The sequence below is a fragment of the Phoxinus phoxinus genome (genome assembly GCF_949152265.1).
Source record: "Phoxinus phoxinus genome assembly, chromosome: 7".
NCBI lineage: Eukaryota > Metazoa > Chordata > Actinopteri > Cypriniformes > Leuciscidae > Phoxinus > Phoxinus phoxinus.
In genome coordinates this window covers 8612064-8636677 of record NC_136882.1, presented here as the reverse complement: position 1 = coordinate 8636677, position 24614 = coordinate 8612064, and the positions used below count along the sequence as shown (strand labels likewise).

Below are 24614 nucleotides of genomic sequence, written 5' to 3'. Positions count from 1 at the left end.
TGTCCACTGCACCCCGAACACTGACCACTGAAATCTAGCTTACAACTTACTCAATACTGGACTCTAGTTTTGCCAATTATTTCCAAGCATGCTCATTACATGACTTCATGATCATGTGAGGGGTGGACAGATATCATCTTGAAAATGGAAATTTAGCATTTTTAACACTATATGATGCCAACTGTATCATATTTGATACACAAATGAGTCTAAGGACTCTAAGGTAATTGCTTAGTTTGGGAATAAAATCAAGGTTATTTTTTTCCTCGAGTATGAGCTCCATATTTTCACTATATCATACTATATGAGTCATAAAATTCGAATGTATCAAATATGATACTCTACAACAACAACAACAACGACAACAACAACAACAACAAAACATATGGAAACTTATTCCATAACTGTTTAATTTTTTTTTTTTTTAAGTAGATTTCCTGACTATTTTTTCATATGCCATTCTTCACAGGTTTGATAAAAATGTCTTAAAATGAATCATTCACACAACATTTTTAATTATGTCATCATTTACACCCTCATGTCCTTCCAAACCTGAATGACTTTCTTCTGTGGAACACAAAAGAATACACTTTGAAAAACATTGTGAACCAAACAAAATTGGAGCCCAGTTACTTCCATCGTATGGACAAAAATCCCTAAGAAAGTTCTCAAATGATCTTCTTTTTTGTTCCACAGAAGAAAGAAAGTCACAAGGACGATGACATCACTGTTTTCTCCAGAGCGGCTGTAAAGATAAATTAACTAAATTAATAACTTTTTTTTTTACAACAGAAATGATCCATCACTGAACTTACTTAAGCTGGACTGTGACGCTATTTTCTTCTAGATCTGCTGTACAGCCGAAGCAAACTTTGTTGCATTATTTTCCTGTCATCACTGTGAAGCTGCTTTGAAACAATCCCTATTGTAAAAAAGCGATATATAAAGAAAGGTGACTTGACTTGAAAAGGTTTTAGAACGATACGAGGGTAGAGAGTAAATCATAATTTCTCACAGAACTTTCATTTTAGGGTGAACAATCCCTTCAACTTTTTTGAAGTTCAATCATACAATGAGTTAGTGGGAGTATATAGGGGAGAAAGAGTGGGAGTAATTCAGTAATATGCTATTGCACATTAAAAAGTGAAAATGCTGAAAATTCTTCCCGAGGAAACTTTGAGTGGTTACTGCATACAAATAATAAATAATTACATAAAACCTGTCGGCCCTTATTAATATATGCATTTTGAGAATCTTGTGCTCAGTGTATACTACCCTATAAGAAGATTACAGACGATTCATTTTAAAACAGAGGCCGATCTGTGATGGGTTATCAGAGTGTAATCCTTTAAATACTGTACAGTTAAGCTGATTTATTCTCTTTTCCACCCAAAACTAAACAACAGTGTGGTAGTAGTGAGCAGCCCATTTGTTTCTTTTCAGTTATTAAAGATAAAGTTATTTTCTTTCCAGATTATTATTATCACACATCTCTCTGAAATACTTGATTCTGATTGGTCATTCTGCAGTCGAACTGTATAATTAATTACCTTTTGTCACATAACCGGTTTCTTATAAATCTGTGCTTATTTGATGTCTTTTATATCACTTATAGTTATAGTATAGTAGTATACTGTAGCCTATCACTAGCATCACTATAGTGCAATGTTTTTTAACTGGTGGGTCGTGACTCGTGACACAAAAGTGTAACTCAAAATGTTATTTGCATTTTCCCCATGATGTGGTCAGAGCTGGAGTTTGACTACCAACACATGGACAATATGACTGAAACAATATTTAGTATAACACATAATTAATCACAATTAATCAAAACCAATTTGATTTGTTTATGACAGTTGATAGTAGTTTCTAATGAATGTTTGTCAGTTCGTTGTCATATATGTGTCATGATTATGCACTTTCAGTTTGTTTGATTAGTCATTTCGTTCACCTGTTATCATTTAATCAGTTAATATTTGTCCAGGTGTTCCTGTTTCGTTCCCGCATTTTTCCTTGTGCATAAATACTTCATGTTTTGGTTCAGTTTGTCATGTTGAAGTTATGTGTTATCTTTCTGAGTATTCAAGTTTCCTATTAAAGGACTATTTTGTAAGATCTCCTGTTTCAAGTCTCTTTGAATTCTAAGACCATGACAGCAGGGTTATTTCTTAAAAAAATACCCGCAGCATAACAAAACTAGAACATAAATAAAACTAGCAAAAACAGGGAGGGTAAACAGAGGTTTAACAAACTTGACTGACTGACTGACTGACTATCAAACCAACAGGAACCAGAGCTTTGTCAAAAAACAAACCAGCAAAAGACAGAGCACACAAGGGTAATATATAAGGAAAGAAAAAGAAGGTAACAGAGAGCAGGTGGGACAAATGAACTAATATAAGACAACAAGGGGACAGGGCAAAGACATGAGACAGGAGAGCGCAAACAAACATGACAGGAGCCATGACAAAACAATGGCATACACCAGCAAATCAACAACCAAAGCAATGTGCTCACAAATAAAAACACAACACAACAAACTGACAAATGCGCATGGCGAGGGAATCAACAGCGCTTGATATGTGCCCACGGATAATCAGAACCACCACACATTTAGCAAAGCCACTGTTGGCTTTGAGAGTCAGCACTTAAATTGCTTCACAGACAGTCGTGTTATTGTGATTCCTAAATCAATTCATGTTGATTCATTTAAAAAGTCTGTGTCAACGCAAATTCACTGTGCTGCATTTGCAATATAAAGAGTAATCCGATCCCATAATGAGGAGAGAGAGAGAGAGAGAGAGAGAGAGAGAGAGACTTTCAAGAAACATCTTTCTCTCACTAAAGCACATGGTTCTGACATGTTTGCTCCAGACACATGTCTCCAAACAGAGTAAATAGTCCTGAAACGGCCATGCATTAAAGGAGTAGTAACTTAAAAATGAAAATTAGGCCTAGGCCTATGTCATAATTTTCTCTCCCTCAAGTTGTTTCAAACCTGTATGATTTTTTTCTTCTTCTGCTGAACACAAAAGAAGATATTTTGAAGAATGTCGGTAAACAGACGGACCCCATTGACATTTATAGTAGAAAAACTGTCCATCAACAAGATTCTTCAAAATATCTTCTTTAATAACCGGTTGTAGTCGGTTATAAACATTTAGTCTCTTCTGTCTTATCACACTAATATGAAAAGCTAAAGCATCACAATTACTGACAGCAACCACACACATAAACACTACAAATCAACAAACTCTTCAATAGCAACACAGCTTTTGTTTCACTTTACTTTACTTTACTTTGCTTACTGACTAGTTCTGGTCCCAGTTTAGTTCGGTATGTTAGTTTTCAGTTGGTGAGTGTATCACATGTCAACTATGTTTCTGCTGGCCAACCTACAGCATTAAACTCTTCTTTGTGTTTGCTGAAACAAATATCAGTCATGGCAATTTACCGGCCCTGCAGCTTGTGTGCATTGAAGAGGGTTTTACAAAAGATCCTCAACCTTTATTCTTTTAAACACACTCTGCCTAACCCGGCTGTGATGTTTTCAATGCTGTCACATGCTGTCCATATCACAGTCCTCTAAAGAGTTAAGATCTGAGCGCCTCACACAGGGCTGACTCTGACAGAACCAAACAAGCTGCTAATACACACTCAGGACCCGTTAACCCCGTCACATGACACGTCACAGCCAGCTAAACTATTACACATGCTATACAAAGACCCACTCAGACACACAGGACGAGAGATACTGACTGCCAGATCAAGAGAGAGAGAAACAGATGAATAATAGCAACAATGAACATCATAGCTGATATATCACTTAAAAATTACAATCTATTATATAGGATTTAATTTGTTAACATCAGTGAAATGTAAAAATATGCTATTGTTCACTGTTAATTCATGTCTGTTCATAATATATTAACTAATGATAATTTTAAAATGAAGTTAAAGCTAAAGCTACTAGTTCAAACGTTTATTTTTATTTAAAGGTCTCTTATACTCACTCACCTTTATACAGTTTAAAATGTAAATATTCCTGTGATGGCATCCTTCAGAAATCATTATAATATTCTGATTAGCTACATAAATAAGCTTTTGAACAATAGTGTAGATTTACAAATGCTGTAAAATAGTTAATTGTTGTCCATATACCTGCTGCAATGACTAATGTTATGAAACACTTGGACAGGGGAAAACGGGGATTTTGGGTTGGGTCCTAAAAGCTAAGTGTCTGAGCATTACTGGAGATTAAGTACAAACAGCCGAGACGGCAAGTTCACATACGTGCATTACAGTGAGTCCGTCACCGAAACGGCTGAGCTCCCCCGCTGGGTCACAACACGGGGCAGAAACGGCCACGGGCTAAACTCACTTGAGCAAGACGACAGACGTTAGCAGATCACAAGAATAAGAAGTGAAATGACTCTCTGCAGACACGGGTCATTACATCTGAAGAGTCTAGGAAGCCAAAGCATTAAAGCAGATGAAGAATTTTTTTTTTTAAAAAGAGTAAAATCTTCTTCCAGTGAGAGATGCATCAACCAGTCTCAGCCTTATGAGCGCGTACTGTTTATAGACAGCCTGATCAATATTGTGGAAAAAATGACAAGAGCTGGCTGGAATCACTGGGTCCACACGGACTGACTGACTTTTTGGTCCACAATCTGTTTTTCAGGTTCTAAAATTATAGTTATTTGTAATAGGGCTGATATAGCAAAATAAAAATGAAATTGCAATGGCATTGCAAAGCCTACGATTTAAATAAATACTAGTGCTGTCAAATCGATTAATCGTGATAATCTTACATAAAAGTTTTTGTTTGTATGTTTATATATATTTACCGGTATAAAAATATGTATACATACTGTGTGTGTGTGTGTGTGTACTATATACTATATACACCCACATATATTCTATAAACAAAAAACTTTTGATTAAACTCAATTAACTACATTTTTTGATTAAACAAAAAACTCAATGAATCTATTCAACAGCACTATTAAATATGCTTTACATAAACATAGATAAATGTGCTCCATGTTTCAAAGTGAGCTGGTTTCAAAGTCAGTAATTTCAACCTGATCTCAAGGGAAAACGTAACTTTATTATGTATAGTTTTGTATGAATTTGTATTATGTCAATCGTACAAATCGTAGGATGATTAGAAAAAAGTAAGCATGAAGGTCCATCCATAACCATACCCATCACTGGGGCATAAGCAGATCTTACGAAAACGTACAAATGAGATTGTACGAAATAGCCTGCAATTCGCCAAAACTTACAGTTGTAATCAAAAATATGCAACCCGCATTGCAAATCAGGTTTATTGGCAAAGTTGAATTTGGGGAAACCACTTGAAATATTTGTTGTGTTGAGTTTATTTCAATTACTTTTGTTTGATTTGTTCATTGCAAACAGCTGAAAGTCTGTATATTTCGCCAATAAACCTGCATTATAAACCTAAATGTAACCGTATTACCTAAATCTCATGTAGGCTATAAAAGCAAACTACAGTGTGTTGCTTTACATGTCGGTCAGTCTCTTTCCTGGGAGGTTCTTGACCAGAATGCAATGCTGGCTATATGCAGATCGAAATAAGAAACTGAGACTTGAACTTAAACAAACCTGGTTTATTTCTGTTGAATCGTGACTTGTAAGCACAAGGACACCAAATATCTGGATACTGAAACAGCACAAAACAAAACCCTCCCTAAGATCAAATGACAGGAACTTGCATTTGTCAAACTGTGACTATACAATCCAGTTATTCAACAATCATATTCTCTAGGGATGGCAACCAGTGGCCCCATGATACGATATTAGCACAATTCATATGCCAGGACACCATATTATTGTGAAATGCTGAGTATTGCACTTCACTGTGCACATCCGGGTGAGAGATGTAGTAGTACTGATTATGAAATTAAGATTAAAATTATTACTATAATTTCCTGAACAATAATGAACAATACTCACAATCCCAAACCAAAATTCAAGCCCTGAAAAGATCAATACTTGCCGTCCATGTATCAATACAATAACCCCACGCAAAAATATTGTGATACTATCAATTCCCCCCCACTCTTTCTTTGAGTAATTAAGTGCTCTGATGCTTTTGTACAGTCAGAATAACATCTGGATTCACAAACACATGGCTTGGCCAAAGAAAACACCCACACACACTTCCACACCATCTGTGCAGGGAGCTCAGGCCACGCTGGGGTTTCTCGCAGCTGTCCCCTCGGCCGCCGCCGTCATCCTGAGAGCTCCCATAATGCACTGCAGGACAATGATGAGGGCAGAGAGCCCAGCATCCAGTCTGAGCAGTCACTGCCTGTGACATCATCTCTCCGCGCTCAGTGATGCTGCGGAGTGTGTGACACGACGCATGAGACAAAAGAGCTAATCACTCTGAGTTAATCAGTACACACACACTCGTCACGTCTACTGATCGGGCAGGTCTTTCAAGATGATAAAACGGCTATAAAACGAGGTGAATTGGACCCTTAGCTTTTATGAGGGGCTCTACGCTCGCTTCAGAGAGTGTGTTTTGATCAGAACCAGGACTATACACTGTAATGCTCCTGAAGCAGTCCTACTATTATTACTATTAGAAATCACAGGAAACATTCATTGATCCACCGAATAAAGAAACGGTCTACAGAAGCATAGGTTGATTCTGTGATGCTAAATCTTTTTGACCTGATAGGTTACGATTTTTTCAGTGTGGGAGGTGTACAACTGTTTGTTTTGTTTTCCTCAGGCGTATGGGCTCAGAGCCGTAATAATACACTCAATTGAACTCAATGGACCAGAGAGAAATGTTGATGTCTATTGTCTACATTTAGGGCAAAAGTTGAGTCACTTTGATCAAAGCGGCAAGTAAATCATAGTTCACAGCTGAGTTCTCTTTAAAACAAACTGAGATACCTTTTGAGTCGACAAAAAAGTTTCACTTTCATTTACATTGGAAACTGAACTCATTTTGGTTAGTTGCCATCTCAGCCCATATATATATATATATATATATATATATATATATATATATATATATATATATATATATACATATATATATATATATATATATATATATATATAGAGAGAGAGAGAGAGAGAGAGAGAGAGAGAGAGAGAGAGAGAGAGCTTTAATTGATTTTTAAACTTTTAAGTTTTAGTAATTTTAGTATCTCAACATCTCAACTTAGCAGCTAACTTTATTTCAATTAGTTGCTAAGGAAACATTTCTAATTCTATTTGTTTTCAAAGTTCAAGTTTGTTTCAAATTATTTTCAAGTAACAGTTTTTAATAGTTTTAGTTAATAACAACAACATATTTGAAAATAGTTTGATACATACGATACGAGTATATATGTATATGGCACACAACAAAATAACTCAAAGGCTTGTAGAAGCAAGCTAAAATGCAATGTTTTCTTCAGAAAATTTGTTTTATCTCACATTTGCTCTTGTAAAACACTATTTGTTAGGTTTAGTGTAGGGTTTGGCGTACTGTAGCTGGTATGTTATTTTCAAACACTATAGGGTTTGGGTTAGGCAAACCCTATAGCACCTCTTTCCAAACATTTCATTTTCTGAACTGCTGTGATACAGTACGTACAACTACCAACTTAATAAAACGTTGCCCGATTCATGTTCATCTGTTTTGGATAAAACAGGATGCTCTTTTAATGTCTTCACTTTGAAAGTGTCATGAAATATGCAAGAAGCAGCTTAAAGCATTAGTTCACCCAAAAAATGAAACTTCTGTCATTAATTACTCACCCTCATGTCGTTCCAAACCCGTAAGACTTCCGTTCATCTTCGAAACACGAATTAAGATATTTTTGGTGAAATCCGAGAAAGGCCACGAAAGGTAGGTAAAGGAGGTAAAGACACCATTCAAACAGTCTCTATGACTACAACTTTCAACCTTAATCTTATGAAGCGACGAGAAGATAAGAAATTGTTAAACAAAGTCATTATTTTTGTCTTGTTTTTGCGCACAAAAAGCATTCTTGTCGCTTCATAACATTGAGGTTGAACCACTGTAGTCACATGGAATATTTGAACAATGTCTTTTCTTACCTTTCTGGGCCTTGAAAGATGCAATGACGTTGCTGCCTATGGCTGGCTCAGAAACCTCTCGGATTTCATCAAAAATATCTTCATTTGTGTTTCCGAAGATAAACAAAGGTCTTATGAGTTTGGAACGACATGAGGGTGAGTAATTAATGACAGAATTATATTTTTTTTGGTGAACTAACCCTTTAATATCGTTTTGACACAGGCAAAAATTTCCAGCGGCCCCAAAACAGCCATGCTAGCTTTAACTGACCGTTCTTCCTTCCACTCTCCCCTCCAGCTAGAGTTTATATTCTCCCCCGCTACGGCTAATTAGCTCAGACAACAGCCTGCCACAAAGACCTCAAAGACCCTAAACGACCCTGTGGGGATGGATGGATAGATGGATAGATGGACGGATGGATGGATGGATGGATGGACACACATAAGAGAGGAGTGGAAGGTACTGTAGGCTCGTGCCAGGCTCTGCCCTGAGAGTGAATAAAGACAGTGAGTGTGTGTGTGTGTGTGTGTGTGTGTGTGTGTGTGTGTGTGTGTGTGTGTGTGTGTGTGTGTGTGTGTGTGTGTGTGTGTGTGTGTGTGTGTGTGCACAGCTGTTTTCAAGCGTCTGCTGGAGGGTGAGCAGCTATTGTTCATTCAGATTAATTAAGGGTCAGACGGAGAACAGGTCTGTGACCACAATACTGATCACACGCTCGACGCAGTCAAACATGACTTTGCTTATACAGCAGAAAACACAAAAAACATATTGAGTGATGGATTAATATATCACACTGACCTGCAGAGAGAGTAAAAAATATTGATTTTTTTATGAAAGTGTTAGTTTATACTAAAAATGTGCTACTCTTCAGAAGTTTTATTTCTATTTTTATGTTTTTGAATGAAGTCTCTCATGCTCACCAAGAATACATTTATTTAATACAGTGAAAAATATTATTACAATTTAAAATTATCAAAATAGCTTTCTATTTTTAAATATGTTAAAATGTTATTTATTCATGTGATGGCAAAGCTGCATTTTCAGCATCATTACTCCAGTCTTCAGTGTCACATGATCCTTCATAAATCATTATAATATGACGATTTTCTGCTCAAGATAAATGTATTATTATTATTACTATTACCAATGTAAAAAAAAACACTGCTGCTTAATATTTTTTTTGTGAACATATTTTCAGAATTAAATACAATGAAATTATTTGCCATTTATTGTGACATTGCTGAATAAAAAATATATATAATTAAATATTTAAATTTATATAATTTCTTTACCCCCCCCCCAAGCTTTTAAACAAACATGTATTTTATGAAGTATCCTAAAATGAGCCAAATCAAGTCAAAATATGAATGACTGAATCTACTATATTACGTATTTCTAAGAATCAGATGAGGTTGATTATTAATGATTATTAAGCTGCTAAGAATGGCATAGTTTGGCTTGATTTGTGCTGTTTAAATGAAATGCTGCATCATGTTTTGACTCCCAGTACGTCTCGTCTTCTGTTGCCTGTATACATATGAATGGTTAAATACACACAAAGAAGAAAAGATCAAATGCAATTCATACTCTATATGTATAAGACCAATCATAATTCTGTACTACAATAATAACGTCATCATATCTGTCTGTTCAGTAAGTGGGAGATTTTCAACTTTAATCTTAGGTGACAGGCAGCACACCTAAGACTGAAGTAATCTTCCAAAACACTTTAAATGGGATCTTTACACTGAATGAATTGGACTTAAAGCTTTAATAACCTCTAACCAGAATATCAATACAGTTCTGTTTTGCAAACACTGCACATGTTGTTGACTAAAGTACAACAGGCCCTGTTAAAAGACATATATTACACTAGTTTGACATAGTTATGAGCTCACTATGATGTCAAGCTATTGTCGCTGATGGCATCTACTGTTTTCAACATATTGTCTGGCACCAGCGCTCACTCCTGACGCTCTACGTACATAAGTTCCCTGTCTCCATTGTTGCTTACCAGCATGTTTGACAAATAATGGCCTTACTCTTCCAATGAACAATTGACATTTTAGAAAAACAATACAGTAGAAAGATTTAATACACAATTGAGAATGTTAGTTGTCACAGAAACTATATGATTAAAGGTCCAATGTCCAATACAATGTTTATGAATTAAGTCCTCCAAACTAATATAATAGGAAGATAAGACTTTTGGAAAGCTGTTGGGTAGCAAGTGAACGTAATAAAATTACAATGACCTACATTCAGCCAAGAGTCAAGTCAAGTCAAGTCATCTTCTTTTATATAGCGCTTTTAACAATGTAGATTGTTTCAAAGCGGCTTTACAGAGATAAACATATAATTTAAGGTAACAGATTGTTTTGGCTTCATAGTGGTTCTTGAATAAAGATATTTTCCAGCTAAAGTTAGTTTTGATTGATTCACTTCCGTCGCAACGATCATTAGTTATTAAATTAGAGGCCGCTAAGACGACACCGTTCTCTCTACTCTCGACTTTAAACGCAAACCTGTGAGAATATATGTGCGCAGGTTTGTAATTCCTTACAAACCAAGCCTTAACAAACTACTTGACTGGCCTTAAAATTTTTAAACAGAATTTTATCACTTCGGGGTCGATACGCGAAACCGAAATTATCCCGACAACGCTTTATCTGTAGAGTGGTAAAGGGATCCTCCATAGGGAGAGACTAGTTGGCACTGTTGACACTGTAGTATTGTTTATTGACACAAGAGTCAGCGATGTACAGTACTGAAGGTAGATTTTAACTGAAAGGTTGAACTGTGTTCTCCAGGACAAGGTTTACAATGGTCAAATCAGTGTGTTTTATATGATATAACTGATTAATAAAAAATGCTGTTGGTTAAAAAAAAATGGTTTATCTTTTGTATGTTACCTTAATTACTTACAAGTTGAAAAACTCCTAAATATCATGTAATGCATTATTGCACTGATATGTTGCAGAAAATGGCAAGGTGGAAATGTTCAAAAGCTTTTTTTAAAGTCAAGACTTTAAGCTGTGTGTTTCTACAGTACATCCTTACTCAAGCTAACATAGTGCTATTGTTTGAGAATCTTCTTACTTTCTTTATAACTCAACTAAAACTGTGAAGATTCTTTGTTCATTAGGATCATTCTCTCTATTTTTAACCGGAGCTAAATTCTCGGAGGGGATTCTTAAAGCCTGTATAGGGGGGAAATCGCCCCCTCTTCACAGGAAAAAACAGCCTCAGTGTTTAATTCACAGCATCTGGCTAACAAAAGCACGCTGACTGATCCTTTAATACCGGGCTCAAGACTCGGCTCACTCTGTGTGGCCCGCACACCGCTCGAAAGAACGGCCTTCCCTTCTCTTCAGACGATTAAACATCAAGACAATCGAACCGAGAGATCGAGGATCCTTTTTGCATCAATCACAGTTGAAGGAGGCAACTGTATGGAAATCAGTACAACATGTACTCTGGAAAATACATCTCTTTTAATACATCAATTGTTCCTCCTAGAGAGTAATGAGATTAATTTGAGAGCAAATGAAGAAAAAGAGCTGAGTAATCTCACATGAGTTTCTCAAGAGCTCTCAAAACTGTGCTCAGCTTTTCTGTAGACTGTAGTCAAAAGTAAGAGCAAACTAGCAGTATGAGCACAAACCTTTCTCATCAAATAGTTTCAAGAGCAAATTATGTAAACGCTGTTATGTATTCTGAAGCTCTAAACTTTTAGGAAGTGTGTAGAACAGAGTCCATTTCTTATTGCTTAAATCTTTTATTTTTTACATGTGAAAGTCATTTTCTGAACTCTGGTAAGTCCAGGTTTGAGGTATGGCTCATGTGATGGGTACAATTTGTAATCCACACTGTAAAAAAAAGATTAGTTGACTCAACTTAACTAAGTCAAGTCATCTTGTTGCTTTGACTGAGTTAATTTGAGTCAACTTATAGTGTCAAGTTTATGCATCAATTCGTGTTTTGAAGTGTAATAAACTTGACACTATAAGTTGACTCAAATTAACTCAGTCAAAGCAACAAGATGACTTGACTTAGTCAAGTTGAGTCAATTAATCTTTTTTTACAGTGCATCCTAAATAGTACAGGCCTGTTCACACCAATTATATAAAATGTAACTGTACATCTATAACCCGAATAACACTAATCAATTTTTAATAAAAAATAAAACATGTAATAACCCATTCTAATTCTATGAGAATAGCAGAGTCACACCACAGCTTTAACTAACAATGCAGAAAATGAAGTGCCTTCAGGAAAGCATTCTTTGTTGCAAAGCATCCAGCAAGTGTCATTATGTGCATGTAATGATCCCACTACTAGTACTCACACTCTCACAGTGGTACTTATGTTGATGATGCAAACATACCAGTTCTGACCTAAACGTTTAATATACGCAATTGAACCATGTGTAAAACTAGCCTTACTGTAAATCAACAACAAGTGTCTCAATTCTGTCTATTCTTATCTGTCCTTAGTCAAGTCAAGTCATCTTCATTTATATAGTGCTTTTAACAATGTAGATTGTTTCAAAGCTGCTTTACAGAGATAAACGTATAATTTAAGGTAACAGATTGTTTTGGCTTTATAGTGGTTCTTGAATAATGTTATTTTCCAGCTAAAGTTAGTTTTAATTGATTCACTTCCATCGAAAGGATAATTAGTTATTAAATTAGGGGCCGCTAAGACGACACCGTTCTCTCTACACAGACTTTAAACGTGAACCTGTGAGAAACGCTGATGGCGCTCACGTGCGCATCAAGAATTAATTATATAGTTATGTGCGTTTGAATATATGTGCGCATGTTTGTAATTCTCTACAAACCAAGCCTTAGCAAACTACTTGTCCTGCCTATAAATTTGATACAGAATTTTATTTTATTTTATTTTATCACTACGGGGTAGATACGCACATTTTCCACAATGCTTTATCTGTAGAGTGATAAAGGGATCCTCCATAGGGAGAGGCTAGTTGGCACTTCAGCACTGCGTTGTGTAAGTAGCAACATCTAAGACAAAGTATAATTAATATGAAATCTAACACAAATAATACTCAAATAAAATATAACTGAGCAGTCTTTTAAGGGGGGAGGGGGAGGGGGTATTACATTTCAAATCATAAAGCTTTCATTTTGGTCAAATACTGATGAGATGCTGCAAACTTCAGCCAACTAAAATGTTGGGAATTATGCAATTGTGTACATAAAGTGAACCTAGTGCACACGGTACATGTTAAACTCGCAGCATATGCAGAGATGCTGGCTATGAGAAGCTGGAAACAGTGTATTATGTGCGGCTCGCATGAACACGGTCCTGCGCTTCACTCTGATACACGCGCCGCAACAAACTATACACCCAATTAAATTTAATTTGATAATCACACTTTAGTCCGATTATGTGTGCAGCCCAATTTATTTACTTTATTATATTTAATTAATTAATTATATTTCATAAGCTCACAAACCCCCTGGGGTTATAGTATTGTTGAGCAATCATTTGCTTTGAATGTTTAACTCTGTAGGCTACTATTCATACACAACACAAAACCCAGGCTCAAATAACATTCAAGGCATAATAAAGAAGAACAACTAACCCACTGATTAAAACAAGGCCTCTTGATCTGTGAAAATCAGAATCCGTGAAGAGGCAGTACTCCAGAGATGTTGTTACCGCAGCTTTTCCATTGAGGGATTCATGGAAAAACTACTGCATTTTTACAGATATAAGTCATTTCTTTCAGCCCAATGAGAAACGTTAGACGGTCAGCCAGCACGTGACTCATATTAGGGGGCTTGGTGGTCTAGATTTTTCCAGCTGATGGGAAATCTAATGTCTGACTTTGCATAAAGTGTGTGTAAGACGAGGTAGACAAACACCACGATTCACTTATAAACAGAGCCATCTGTGCACGGGTTTAGTCAAGCTCATGAGGTCATTTTTTTAAAGGGTGAAAGTGATTGTCATATTAGTTTTTTTCTCTTTTCTTTTTATTCTTAAATTTTAGAAACCAAAATGACTTCAAGGTTAGTCTAGTGTTTTGAAACAAGGGTTATCCTGTTGTTTCTCAGATGAATTACTCACGGCAAACCTGGCAGTCTTTTTTTTACAAGCAATAAACTTGCATTGTGAGACACATTCCTCTTTAAAGCCATAGTGAAACCCATCATCGCTCTTTACCGTGTAGAAATGGAGAACAGCCGCGTGTGACTGCTATGGAAACCACACCAATGCCAGGCAGCGCATTCGAGTCCGCGAGCTGTTACTCAATCGCAAACATGGCTGCGACTAGGTTTTGCATTTAAATAGAGACATACACGCTTATCTGAATCTATCGCAGCCAGAAGCGAGACTAATTATTGGAAGACTATTCTCAAAGAAAAAAGACTTTTGGATAAAGTTTGAAACTGATACCAAGGATTCAACAAGCAGCAAGAACTAAACTTTTAATTATTGCATTTCTGAACATTGTGACTGGAAATGGATAAAAAGTGAAGTGTGTAGTTTTACAATGTTAAAATATATTATCCTATTCCAGTGTAATGAGCAACTAGTGTATAATTAAGTCATAGGTTTATTCCCTCTGAAAAGTGTGAACAATGTGGCACCATCAAAACATCCAAACCAGCCCAACGCAGCAAATTTGACTAATGGAGTGAGTTTCGAGAGGGACTATACCTGTTAATTAATAACACCATGCCCATTTGTTCCACCCGACCTGTGAATGACTTACTTATAGTTGTCTCTGGACGTGATGAACTGGTATGAGACAAAATATTTTGACAACAAAAACATTACACGTACAAAAGACACAACTTTCAGAACAAAACCAAAGGCAAACAGCCTCATTTTCATGGCCAAGGTCACATATTGGCCCTGTCCCAAATGGCACACTACTTCATATGCACTTTCGGTCTTGTGGACTTACAATGGCTGCCGAGTGCGCGTGTCCGTTAAGTCCATGGGTGTGTGTTAAGAAGGGTGTCCCATTTGTCATTTTAGGTTTCAGAAGTGTGCTCGCGAGCGCCGAAACTGCGGACTCGTAGGAGGACCGCAAAGGTTTAGGGTGCCATTTGGCACATGGCCAGTGTGTTCTTGTGACATCTAATTCAAGAATAGTCTACAGTAATTCAAGAATAAGGAGGTTTTCTCTCAGTGTACATTAGCTAGACACTGCCTTCACTGTGTTACCCAGCTACTGGATTAACCCAGCTACTTGAGACCCAGGCAGTGTGTGAAAACTCGCTGACTTATCAGGCAATGACTTAGTAGGCAGCATTTGAGCATGAAGGTTCCTCGGGAAACTGATTTCAGACAGACTCCCGAGGCAGCGTAACGGTTTAATGATCTACAGCAAAATAGAGAGCTTTGGCAATAACTAAGCACATTTTTCATTTCTACAATAGTAATTTCTCACTCGAAATGACATCAGAAGTGGAATACTTTGGTCAATACTTTCAGACGCCATCTTTATTTTTTAGCTCAACTGTCACAGAAAGGAAAGCACAGGGTTGTGGGATATCAAAGGAAGCGAAGGATACATCTATGGTGCCTTGAAAAATTAAACAGATGAAGGAATCTCAGAAGACAGGAAGCTAATCTAACATTGGATTCGGATGTCGGACGGGCCTTTGAACCAGCAAATCAAGGTCTTCATGACCACTTTGACCGCGACCATTCTGATGGGTTTTTTATTGGGTTGAACACAATTCTGGGTTGAAATCTGCATTTTAGACAGAATTAGACAAGTTGTAAAACGTGCAAACATAAAAAAAAGTGATTTTGACCTCCTGGGGTGGACAATTACCATTTTCAACTAACTTTTAGCCAAAGTTTTACCCAAAAGGACATTAAACATACACAGAATCTCTGACTAATGTCATAACTATCGGAATAAAAAAGTGCCAACACCACAAAATATTACGGGCTGAAAATCGTTCTGACCCAGTTGGACCCAAAACATCTTTCCATCATAAAGCAAGCTAAGAACACAGCAAACAGCTACTTATGAAGTCTGAGAGCTTGTAAGAAACATCATAAAAACAGTTTAAATAATATCACCTGCGCTGCCCAAACTATAGCATGCACTAACTTGAGCTTCACGTAACTGTTACATTTGGTCACCACAGAAATGACAGTTTAGCTTCAAAAGATGGCTAAACACTAGCTTAATGTATACATTTCTCCACTTGGCTTATTGCAGGGCTAAAATATGTGTGCACAGTTCTCTATCTATATAAAGCAACTGCACAAATAGTTAGAATTAAGAGTTGTATTTGTCGTAATTGATCAACTTGAACCCAGTGGAAATTGCAATACCTGGCTTGCCCATAATTTAAAGATCAGACCCTCCTCTTCTATCTACTACTCATCATATTGTCCTCTCAGAATGACCCGTGGATGAAAGCAGCACTCAAGCAGAAGTCGCCGTTAAAAGGATCTTTCTCACTCAGTAAGGCAAGTTCTGGAAGAGGCCGTGGATTGGCACACACCAGGACTTTAATAGCAATAAATACCACTCAAAGCTGTGATTACAGCGCTAAAGTGTTCCTAATGCCTCAGCCAAGAAAAAAACGCATCATCCCTAACTATGTGCGCCCGCCAGTCTCTGACAGGACACTTTTCCCAGGGAGACGTGCGCTCTATATTGCTGATAGTTTGACTGTACATGAGGGCTTTTCAAAAGGCTGTTTTATAATCAGTTAAGCGTAAAAACATGAGATGGCCTTTTTACATCCTTGGCCATCCTTACATCTTCATAAATTAAAATGTACTGATTTAAAGTGGCAACTAGAAAATGTACAGGTTAGAAATTGTACCAACATTCGTATAAAAAGAGCCCATAAACCATTAAAACAAAAATTGACAAAAATAGGAGTGAACAGAAATAAATAAACTTAGGAACTTCTATCAGTTAAAACCTTGTGTGCGTATAATGTATGTATGTGGAAAAATATATATTAATAATGTGGAATAAGATATAGGCCTATATCCAAATACTTATATCCAAATTTGCATATCGCTCTGCAATTATAGTTTACATTTTATATATAAACAATCACAGAGCCAATATTTGCTATACATTATATATTGCTTTATGTGAGTGCACTGCAGATAAAGTTAGATGCACTATATCCAACTTTAAATAAATCGCTGGGCAATAATGTGGTTTCAAATATGCAACAACATAAATGTCACAGTGTCTGGTTTGTGTATTCCTGGTGTCCACTAGATGTCCTCTTCCCCACGGTGTCATCCACATTCTCACTACATTTCCCATGATCCTGTCTGTCACTTAGTGTTCATTGTGTTCAGCTGTTTCTTGTCACCTTAATTAGCACTTGTGTATATATACCCTGTCAGTTTCAGTGTTTGTCACGGAGTCCTTGTATATTGTCCCCACACTTCCGTTCCTGTTATCGTGTGTTCTTTGGATTGTCTCTTGATGGATTTTGACCTTTGCCTGGACTGGATTGTGAGTACGGATTTCCCCATTAAAACTACTGCTATTGGATCTACCCATTCCTGTGTGTGTTCCGTGACAGAAGGACTCCGTCATGTATAGATCCAGCAGTACGGGTTTTCGTATCCTTCCCCCCACCACTGAAAAGGAGAGGAGGGGAAGACTCAAGAATTTAATGTCCCTACGTCAGCAGGGTCAGTCGGTGGGTTGTCTGTCTCAGACCTTTTGGACTCTCTCTAGGGGCATGGGCTATAATGAGGCGGCATTGAAAGATTTTTTTAATGACTGCCTTGATGAGCCTTTGCCTCGGTGGGAGATGAAGGGGCTGGAGATATTGGACTTTTGGGGGTTCACCGTATATCTACAGCATCGTAGCCAGTGGGATACACCAGCTACGCCTGTGGTCCCAGACAAGATGGCCGCCATGCCTTTTCCTGAGATCGTAGAGCCCCCAGAGGCGGTAAGCTCGATCCTACCGTCTTGCCATCATAAACGGAGGAGGAGGAGAAAGCAGGCGTTCACCGTTCGGCAAGAACTGGAGACCGTCCCCTCCGAGCAGCCCGCTGTCGTCCCGGAGGCCGTCCCCTCCGACCAGCCCGCTGTCGTCCCGGAGGCCGTCCCCTCCGACCAGCCCGCTGTCGTCCCGGAGGCCGTCCCCTCCGACCAGCCCGCTGTCCTCCCGGAGGCCGTCCCCTCCGACCAGCCCGCTGTCGTCCCGGAGGCCGTGCCCGTGCAGCCCGCTGTCGTCCTGGAGGTTGCACCCGAGCTGCTCGCTCTCCCGGCCCCGCCCGAGCTGCTCGCCCTCCCGGCCCCGCCCGAGCTGCTCGCCCTGCCGGCCCCGATCCAGCATCACGTCACGCCCGCCGAGCCTGAGCTTCACGTCACGCCTGCCGAGTCTGTTCCTGAGCCGGTGCCCGCGTCTGTTCCTGAGCCGGTGGTGTCTGTTGCAGTTCCTGAGCCGGTGGTGTCTGTTGCAGTTCCTGAGCCGGTGGTGCCTGTTGCAGTTCCTGAGCCGGTGGTGCCTGTTGCAGTTCCTGAGCCGGTGGTGCCTGTTGCAGTTCCTGAGCCGGTGGTGCCTGTTGCAGTTCCTGAGCCGGTGGTGCCTGTTGCAGTTCCTGAGCCGGTGGTGCCTGTTGCAGTTCCTGAGCCGGTGGTGCCTGTTGCAGTTCCTGAGCCGGTGGTGCCTGTTGCAGTTCCTGAGCCGGTGGTGCCTGTTGCTGTTCCTGAGCCGGTGTCTTTTGCTGTTCCTGAGCCGGTTGCTGTTGTTGTTCCTGAGCCGGTGGTGTCTGTTGCAGTTCCTGAGCCGGTGGTGTCTGTTGCAGTTCCTGAGCCGGTGGTGTCTGTTGCTGTTCCTGAGCCGGTTGCTGTTGTTGTTCCTGAGCCGGTGGTGTCTGTTGCTGTTGCAGTTCCTGAGCCGGTGGTGTCTGTGACTGTTCCTGAGCAAGGGTATATTCCTGTTCCGCTTGGGTCTTCACCGCCATGGCTGCCCGAGTGGTCGTCTTCACCCTGTTCGTCTCCGCCCTGGCCGCCAGATGGACTGTCGTCTCCGCCCTGGCCGCCAGATGGACTGTCGTCTCCGCCCTGGCCGCCAGATGGACTGTCGTCTCCGCCCTGGCCGCCAGATGGACTGTCGTCTCCGCCCTGGCCGCCAGATGGACTGTCGTCTCCGCCCTGGCCGCCAGATGGACTGTCGTCTCCGCCCTGGCCGCCAGATGGACTGTCGTCTCCGCCCTGGCCGCCAGATGGACTGTCGTCTCCGCCCTGGCCGCCAGATGGACTGTCGTCTCCGCCCTGGCCGCCAGATGGACTGTCGTCTCCGCCCTGGCCGCCAGATGGACTGTCGTCTCCGCCCTGGCCGCCAGATGGACTGTCGTCTCCGCCCTGGCCGCCAGATGGACTGTCGTCTCCGCCCTGGCCGCCAGATGGACTGTCGTCTCCGCCCTGGCCGCCCGATGGACTGTCTGCTTCGCCACGGCCGCCGGTTAAATTGTCATCCCCTGTTCCTGTTCCCCTTCATGGTCCTGGCCCTCCATCCCTCCCCCTGATCCTCCACCATTCCACCTCCCGCCTGGACTCTTGTTTTGTTTGTTTTTTGTGGGTCTTGGAGCGTCTGGTAGCCACTCCGTAGAGGGGGGGTTATGTCACAGTGTCTGGTTTGTGTATTCCTGGTGTCCACTAGATGTCCTCTTCCCCACGGTGTCATCCACATTCTCACTACATTTCCCATGATCCTGTCTGTCACTTAGTGTTCATTGTGTTCAGCTGTTTCTTGTCACCTTAATTAGCACTTGTGTATATATACCCTGTCAGTTTCAGTGTTTGTCACGGAGTCCTTGTATATTGTCCCCACACTTCCGTTCCTGTTATCGTGTGTTCTTTGGATTGTCTCTTGATGGATTTTGACCTTTGCCTGGACTGGATTGTGAGTACGGATTTCCCCATTAAAACTACTGCTATTGGATCTACCCATTCCTGTGTGTGTTCCGTGACAATAAACAATGAAGTTGAGATTTGCCATATATATGAGTGTACTGTATTGTTATGTTGGATATACTTTCTGTGTCGGTGTCGTGTAAGCGGCCTCTAAGTTAATAACGAATGATCTTTGCAATGGAAGTGAATCAATCAAAAAATAACTTTAGCTGGACAATAACTTTATTATAGAGCTGCTGTAAAGCCAAAACAATCTCTGTTATTTTTATTTCCTATCACAGTAAAACTGCTTTGAAACAATCTATATTGTTAAAAGCGCTAACATTTTTGAAAGCCGATAACCAAAATATTGGCAGATGAAATATTCAAATTTTTATATAATTTTTGAGAGCCTGATTACAAAAACAAAAGTCTCATCATGTTCCAAGCACACAACTAGAATGATGTTCTCATTATAATTGTATGTAGTCTATATGACAGACTTGCGCTGCATTGATACCAATCATATATCAAGCAATTCAAAAACATCACGGAGAACAGTGCGCATCAGAAGTGTCTCAGCTGAAGGAAATAATACATTATTTATCGGTTATAATATATCAGCACGATAGCAATAACATAAAAAAATTATCATATATCGGCAGATACCGATACGAACATATTCTAGTTACTATAGTGTAAGGGTTTATTTTGCAATAGTGACCATTTGGCTCTACATTATCTCCAAAGTATATATTTACCTTTAGCATTTCTTTTTTTTTTTTTTTTGTGAATGATGGACATAGTACTATAACTTGATATACTGTTACCAATAGTTCCACACACACACACACACACACACACGTTATTATTCATAAGAAACCGGTCATGATAGCTAGTCAAAACAATGGCATTCGCTCTGTGTGATATGTATCGGGACCATGAGAGGCAGGTGATCTAAAACCCAAAGATTAGGAATAAGAGCTTCCAATCTGCTCTAAGCAGACAGTGACGTCAGCCATGACAGACCAGGATTCATCCGCCCGTGACTCGGAGCAATTACCATGACAAGAACACTGTGACTACTATTAAACCACCACAAATAAAGATAGTTACAGACTCGGAGAGAGAAGGAGGTGGCCAAACGAGTAGAGACCAAGAGAGAGTTTTCTCCTTGAGGATATTGAATGGAAACTAATCGTTTGGCCTCCTCATTTGGTAAAATAGCCACAGCCTGAGGGTCTGTAAAAGAAAAGAGACCGAACCAACTCCCTTTTCTTAGGGACTGACTGAACTAGAAGAAACCTCCAGCGCTCTGAATAGTGAGTGTGAGAGTGTGCGTTAATTGAAAGGGTTTGTCTAGTGTTTAGTGAAGCATTAGGTCTGACCTACATTTATATGTCCCCATAAAACCAGGCCTAGCAGACGGCCAGAACTCAACACTGCACACTTCAGGTAGCTGCATACTCATCCAATACATTCCTTGCATTCTTCAGTCAAAGGATTGTAGATTCCAACTTCATGACACCATTTCCCGAGCCATATTCCACTCAGCATTATGCTAAACGAACTGGGAATGTTTGGAAACTGCTGTTCAAGACAGAGGCACATGATGCCAGAGTTTCAACAAATTATGACATGAAGGTGTAATCTGTCTTGACAGTGGCCATTTAACAATTCATATTAAATAACAAACTCATTTGTATTAGACTATTTTATTCTCTGGAAAGCATTGGTGGAAGTGTGTGATATGCAAACTTTCCCAAGACAGAAGAAAGACAACCGATCTAGACCTCTCAGGACAAAATATAAAAACCGGAAAAAAGAAAAGATTTTACATAGGCTCCCTAGCACTTTCAGCCCCAAAGACAGGGCCATTATTAACACATTCATGAACAAAATGACATTAAACTGAAATAATAATAAACACAATTATTCTGCTTTTGCTCTATCATCCAAGATTAAGTTATTTATAATACTGAACATCTATCAAAGTAACCCAGACAGACACACCTGAATATCAAACATTACCACACAGACAGAAAAGTTCACAAAAAGTACCACAGCTCAATCACAATACAGTACTACAGTATCAGTGTAGGACCATGGTAGTCTTTGAAGTGCCAGTAAATACAACTATGGTATATGAATATGATAATTAAACTCAAGTACTGTTGTATTGCCAATCTGATACCATCACTCTACCATGGAACCGTCCAAGGCCAGTTATGACTAATAGAATAGAATAGAATAGAATAGAATAGAATAGAATAGAATCTCAGCAAAAGTAAAACAGCAAAGTAATAATCTCTTCTATGCCTACAAAATGGATCCATACTTTTGGAAGTTAAATAAATAAAAGAACTACTACCAAGTTTCAAATCAAATAGAATAACAGCAAACAGTATTATGGCAAAGTAAACATCTCTATTATGTCTACAAACCGGATCCATATAATTTTGATTGCAAATAAATAAAAGTACAACTACTACAGTAGCAAGTTTAGAATAGAATAGAATAGAATAGAATAGAATAGAATAGAATAGAACCAAAAAAAACACAATGGCAAAGTAAACTTATGTCTACAACAAGACGGATCCATATACTTTTGATTGTAAATAAATAAAAGAACAACTATGTTAATATAATAGAATAGAATAGAATAGAATAGGGAAAGTGAAATCTGAAAGTTCATATTTCTTTCTGGTTGTTAATCTTTAAGATGATTATTAGCTACAGACCAGAACGAGCGCAAATCTCTCCTCCAGCTCCGCCGGCTCGGGCATGGGCAGTTTGAGGGGCATGTGGTGTCCTCGGGGGTCCGTGTGTTGGTTCATACTCCCAGCGTTCCCCATCTCTCCTCCAGTATTACAATCACACTCTTATTCTGCGGGTTTGTCCTGTATGTGTTCCCAGTATCCGTTTACAGTGTCTGTCCGACTTTATCTGAGCTTGAACACTTCATGGAGGTCAGCAGCAGGGTCTGTGAGCAGCTGCATTATAACTCCACACAGGCAACAAGAGCGCACATAACGTGTCCTATTCGCATATTGCACAATGTCCGCACCACTCCCAGTGAGCTCTTCTGTTCTTCATGATTCAGTCTCTGAAACGCACTTCAGCGGACAACTACATGCGCTGTCGCTCAACGCCGCCCCGCGAGCGGATCTACCAATCCGATTACAGCGAAGGCTGTGCTCATGAATAAAACATGAGCTCGTCTGGGAGGCGTGGCTGCTTGACTGAGAAAAGTCCTAAAGTTCTTGTCAACAATCCTTTGAATTAACATTTTATTTTCTATTATGTATTTATTTTCTAAGATATGCTCTGTGGGTCTGTTGTAAGATTTTACATTGTACCTGTTTTGTTTGTATTTGCTTCGTTAATAAAAAATAAAAAACCATTTTATTTTCTATTATAACATACACAAATAAGATTAATACAATTCAATAACAATATTGAGTTCTCTTGGCTCACTTTACGTTTGTTTCTGTGAACATTAGGTTACAGAATAGCTGACAAACAAGACAAATACTTTCTCAGGGGGAATTAAAACTGCACAAAACAAGAGAATATTAAAAAGTTACATAAATAATTAAAACTCACACAGCTTTTTTATCTGTATCAGGTATTTTCTTTTATTAAAATAAATAAATAAATAAATAAGGCAATTGTGGCTTTTTTCATAGCTATGTCTAGGTTATATCTCAAAGTTGCTTTTTTTATTTTGTAACGCTAAATACCCAGATGTGTTGATCAGTCTCCCAGAAGAGGAAGCCTGTACATTCATGCATTCAATTGTTAATAGTGAATAGGCCTATAGTTATATGGCTACTTTGCCACCTTTACAACCATCCTTTCATCATTACAGTCATCTCCATCTCAGCAATGATGGCATGTGTCATACTGTATGGTTAAATTCGGGGAAATCTAAATACTTTCTGTAATTTAAGACACATGAGTTTTAAAGAATTCTTGTGAACTCCAAATGCGGCAGGATAGCCCAGACTTCATACAAAAGAGAAAAGAGGCAGTCCACAGCTGCTGAAACCTAAGACGCTGAGAGAGACCCTCGGAGCCCCAAGTGCACTATAAGGACTTATAAAATGCCAAAAATAAAGGAGGAAGAATCAAATCTCTGTTGCAGGACAGATGTAGCTAAATTTGTCTGTGAGCCAGATGAAGGAAGCAATGTTCTTAAACTCCACATACTCCACACAGAGAAGACATTGTACTGAGTGACAGAGGGATGCCACCCGTTTCAAATCAGGATTTTGCTGTGACCCAGACAGGAGCTGAACTTATTTGTGTTCATATTGTGCGGACAGGTCCTCTCAATACTGGGTCTATATGCTTGTCATTTAGGAAACCTCTCTGCCCCCCTAGAATGATAAAGGAAAATAAATAAATACATGATTTGTTTAAGGTGAATTGTTAGCTTTGACCTTTATTGTGCATGTTTTATTGCTATTCCCTCATATTTGTAGGATTTATTAAATGTTGAAACATATTTTTAACCTTCTAAATAAAATAAAATAAAATAAAAATACTTTAAAGGTGTCAGGGAAATTCTGTTGCACTTTTTTTTTAAGGAAAAAACAACAACATTATTTTCCGTTGCCCCCAATACTGATCACCATCATACTGAAA

General features: G+C 39.0%; 1 protein-coding gene across 9 annotated transcripts in view; it reads right to left on the bottom strand.

Moving 5' to 3' along the window:
• fmnl2a (formin-like 2a) overlaps window positions 1–23134 on the bottom strand; it is a 119118-nt gene extending 95984 nt beyond the window's left edge. For all 9 annotated transcript variants that reach the window (XM_079619843.1, XM_079619847.1, XM_079619845.1 and 6 more), the window contains exon 1: window positions 22706–23134. In XM_079619843.1, the coding sequence (XP_079475969.1) occupies window positions 22706–22819 (114 nt within the window). In that variant the 5' untranslated portion in view covers window positions 22820–23134. The remainder of the gene's footprint in view (window positions 1–22705) is intronic.
• Between the last annotated feature and the right edge of the window lie 1480 nt (window positions 23135–24614).